The following is a 4,337-nucleotide window of genomic DNA, read 5'->3' on the forward strand; positions in this document are numbered from 1 at the left end:
CTAAAATTTAGTTGATGGATCTAAATAGGCCCTAATTCTGGTTTTAGCACTTGCATTAGTATCAGCATTAACCTATCGGAATCAAGTAATAAACATAAAGATATAGAAGTTTAGTTTCGTTTGAGTTTTGAATAGGAGAACCATGATTGTTACTATCATATACAAGTCATGTAAGTGATGTCTCTCAAAAACCATTTCGTGATTCTTGAAGGCGATGTCAAGCCAAGTACAAGCAATAACATTTGCATGTCTCCATGAATAGAAGCACTGATACACAAGAATAAGCCTATCCAGTACAAACCACAATGAATAGATGCACTGATACACAAGCATAAGCCTATCCAGTACAAACCACAAGTTCAAAAGATTACAACAGAACGTTAACAGGTCATGGAGCAGCTCAAACTTGTGACCTGTGACTCTAACACAATATATGAATAAAGTTCAACTTCCACAGGAACCAAGAATCCGGCTTTTCCAAAGGTGTCAATAATATAAACTCAGATGTAAACACAAAATATCCAAAACACTATGATGTAGGCTTAACCAACTTAGAGCATACACCATGACAGTGACATAAACAACTTATAGCACAACCCACAACGGTTCAAACAGGACATTGAGATGATCACAGAGAATAGTACTCATGTATGTCATTGTAGAATCTTGTGTCATCACAGGTCACTTTGCTCAAATCAGGACAGGAGTGCTCATCAGGGGGACGAGAAGCATCAATACTCAGTAGTCCTCCCAGTAGTTACCATAAGAACCATCACTTATCCCCCCCTTAGCGTACAACATATCTTCGTCTTCTGAAAGGTAGGGCATAGTGAGCCTGTAGTCTTCACCCTCTTTCTCTCCGATGACATGAAGGTCGGGGCAGCAAACCTTATTCTGCTGTTTGTGTAACAAGACATGTTTGAGGTTAGAGCATCGAGCTCGCAGTTCATCATTGACATGGAGATTAGAGCAGTCAGAGATGTCAAGGCATTCGAGTTGGGGGCAGCCCTCGAGAATGGCATAGAACCCTTTGTTGGTCAGGCTGTTGCCTGCCATCTGAAGAAGCCGAAGCTCAGGTAAGCTCTCTGCAATGGCAAAGGCAACCTCATTTTTCCTCGCTTCCCAAGCTTCGGCAGTTTCCTCCTCTGATTCCTCGTCTTCATCTCCGTCACCGTTTTGCCGGCGACATTCCATCTCCATCTCACGCCTGATCTCATCAGAATCATACCACTCCTCAATATGGATTCTTAGACGCTTCAGCTGGGGGCACACAATGCCTAGATATCTGAAAAACTCTTCTGGCATTATTTGATATGAACATTCTATCTCCTCCAGAAGCGGACATTTATCTAACATCTTAACCAATGGCATATGCCAAAAGTATGCGCATGCGACAAGCCGAATGCTCTTCAAAGAATTGGCCCTGCAGATATAGGGACAAAAATGGACAAGAAATCGAATCAAATGAGAAAATACCAAGTACCAGCAAAGTTAGCAAAAATTACATCAGGCCATGATTATGTGAAACAACAACTTGACATTGAGTAATGTCAATCAGGTTATAAAAATATCGCATTGGTTGACCCAAAGTCCGTATAGGCATTTTTTTTCCTGAAAATCAAGTCCATATAGGCATTGGTGGAAATAAATACACAATTGATGTTTGCAGGTCAGACAAGTGTTCGATTGGTGGCTGCATTGGATAACTACAAAATTCATAAGAGAAACCCAAAATATAATTATGGCTGAAGTGACATCGTGTTACTAATGGGAGAGATCCATAGGCATCATGTGTATGCATAACAGGGGTGTTATTAGTGGTCAAAAGCGGTATAGCTACTGCTTAGTGGGGTTAAATAATTGAAGTACTGCATAAATAAATCCGGAGTGAAGCGAAGTTAAAGTTCCTAAAGCCCCAAAACTTGTCCTAATAAGAAATTAAGAACTGAAATTTAGCATGGCAAGAAAAATACCTGTTTCCAATGTACTCCAAGAGTTCATCGGTAACAAACTGCTGAGCCCAGAATGACTCGATCCTTCCATCTGAGCGATCTATGGCTACTTTTGCCATGGCACACAAGGTACCTGTGCCCTTCGAGAAAACTAACTTATGACGAGTCATGTCCACGAAACGCCAAATTTCTGGTGCCTTTGCAGCTGCCAGCCATGGGCGGCACACAAGGCCTGCGCCCATGAGGACCTCAATGGCCCCAAGCTTCATGAAGATTAAGGAGAGAGGGTCGAGTGGGAGCTCAGACCAATCCCTCACAGGTGACTCTAGCAAGGGGCTTGGGTCTACATCCATTGTGCAAACTGGTACCTAAGACTGGAATCAGTAAAAAATTTAGAGGATTTACAAGTTGTAAGTTGTAACTACTAAATAGCACGAGCACTGTAGAAAGTAAAAAAGCAGACACTTATAGGATGAATTGGGCGGTTTTTCATTAAGAAGAAATTATGCAAATAAATTCAAGTTTAAGAGAACTCGAATTTGGATGGTTAGGATGCATGACTGCACCTCCCATCTCAATAGATCGATTGTACATTTGTACTACATGGGACAGTTTGGATAAAACCCTAGGTGGATATGCCGAAACCACCACAAAACAGCACTGTGTTTGCAAGATGTTCCATCTAACATATAAGCTATTTCACAAGGAAAAAGTCTACATAACCCCCCACCTTTCATACTTGGTCTACTTCAACCCCCAACAATAAACCCGTCTGTTTTACCCCCTGAACTTTCTAAAACCGTCTATTTTACCCCTTGGGCGGTTTTCAGCGGCGGGTTGCTACAGTAACAGCGGGTCTGCTACAGTACATCGTGTTTGCTGCAGTTCCGGTGGTTTTGAATTTCCTTTTCTTTTATTTATTTTCGGTGAATTTTTGAAAAATCATAGTAAATCATAGAAAAATTATAAAATGAAAAATCTAATTTTATTGGACTCCACATGAGTAGATCTACACAGTGAATATATAATACGATATGCTTTAGTATAATTTTTTTTGTAGCTTTAGATTAATTGGAAAATCCAATTTTGTCTGTAATTAATTAGAATTTATCTATAACTAAGTTATACATAGTCCAATGAGTACGAAATTTTTACTATAGTTCAAGCATACAATAATTAGCGTACCATAAAATTTTCACCACAATTGGACCATAGAAGTTGCAGCTATGAATTATTCCAATTAATTACAGACAAAATTAGATTTTCCAATTAATCTAAGGCTACAGTAAAAATTTTGTACTAAAGCATACCGTATTATATATTCACTATGTAGATCTACTCATGTGGAGTCCAATAAAATTAGATTTTTTATTTTATGATTTTTCAAAAATTCACCGAAAATAAATTAAAAAAAAGGAATTTAAAACCACCGGCACTGTAGTAAACGCTGTTACTGTAGCAGACCCGCTGTTGCTGTAGCAAACCGCCGCTGAAAACCACCCAGGAGGTAAAATAGACGGTTTTAAAAAGTTCAGGGAATAAAACAGACGGTTTCATAGTTGGGGGGTGAAGTAAACCAAGCATGAAAGGTGGAGGGTTAAGTAGACTTTTTTACTATTTCACAACACCAGATCATAGTAGAACATAATAAGAAAAAAAAACTACGGGCATCACTACTACACAAACTTTACTGGAGGCGGGCATTTTCAGTTTTCCGCGGCGGGCAAAGCCGTCCGCCGCGGCCTAGAGGCCACGGTAAATCGTGGCTTAACCGCGGCGGGCGGCCTTGCCCGCCGCGGTTAATCGATTTACCGCGGCGGGCGGTGTAACGTGCCCGCCGCGGTAAATATACTTTTACCACGGTGGGCACGTTAGGATGCCCGCTGCGGTTAATCATTTAAAAAAAACAAAAAAAACCAGGAGCCCGTCGGCGAGCCCGTTCTCGAGCCCACTGGCGAGCCCACCGGCGACGGATCCGAGCTTCCCACGGCCGCCACCACCTCGCCAGTCGCTCGCAGGGGACCACGCCGACGCCTCCTCGCGGATCCCGCCGCGCCGTGGTGGAGGTCCCAGCGTCGTGGCCGTGGTGGATCCCGGCGTCGTGGCCGTGGTGGAGATCCACCGCCGGATCCGGTCGCTCCACCGCCAGATCCACGGAGGAGGAGGGTGCAGCCGCCAGATCCGTGGGGGAGGAGGTCGCCGCCGCCGGATCCGTGGAGGAAGAGGTTGCCGTCGCCGGATCTGGAGAGAGGAAGAGGGAGGAGTGAGGGAGATGGAGAGGAAGAGGGAGATGAACTCACTGGATTTGAAACCCTAGCCCCGCGCCGTCGTCGTTCATGGAGGATCCATGGGGGAGGAGGAGGGCGCAGCCGTCGTCGTCGTCCC

General features: G+C 43.6%; 1 protein-coding gene across 1 annotated transcript; it reads right to left on the reverse strand.

Moving 5' to 3' along the window:
- Nucleotides 1-203: 203 nt before the first annotated feature.
- Nucleotides 204-2,345, reverse strand: LOC136476372 (putative F-box/LRR-repeat protein 9). Its single transcript, XM_066474187.1, has 2 exons — nucleotides 1,974-2,345; nucleotides 204-1,423 (listed from the first exon to the last, which is right to left on the reverse strand). Exons 1-2 carry the CDS (start codon nucleotides 2,303-2,305, stop codon nucleotides 739-741), a joined length of 1,017 nt encoding a protein of 338 aa, XP_066330284.1. The 5' UTR covers nucleotides 2,306-2,345; the 3' UTR covers nucleotides 204-738.
- Nucleotides 2,346-4,337: the final 1,992 nt, after the last annotated feature.

Source organism: Miscanthus floridulus, chromosome 8 (assembly GCF_019320115.1).
Source record: "Miscanthus floridulus cultivar M001 chromosome 8, ASM1932011v1, whole genome shotgun sequence".
NCBI lineage: Eukaryota > Viridiplantae > Streptophyta > Magnoliopsida > Poales > Poaceae > Miscanthus > Miscanthus floridulus.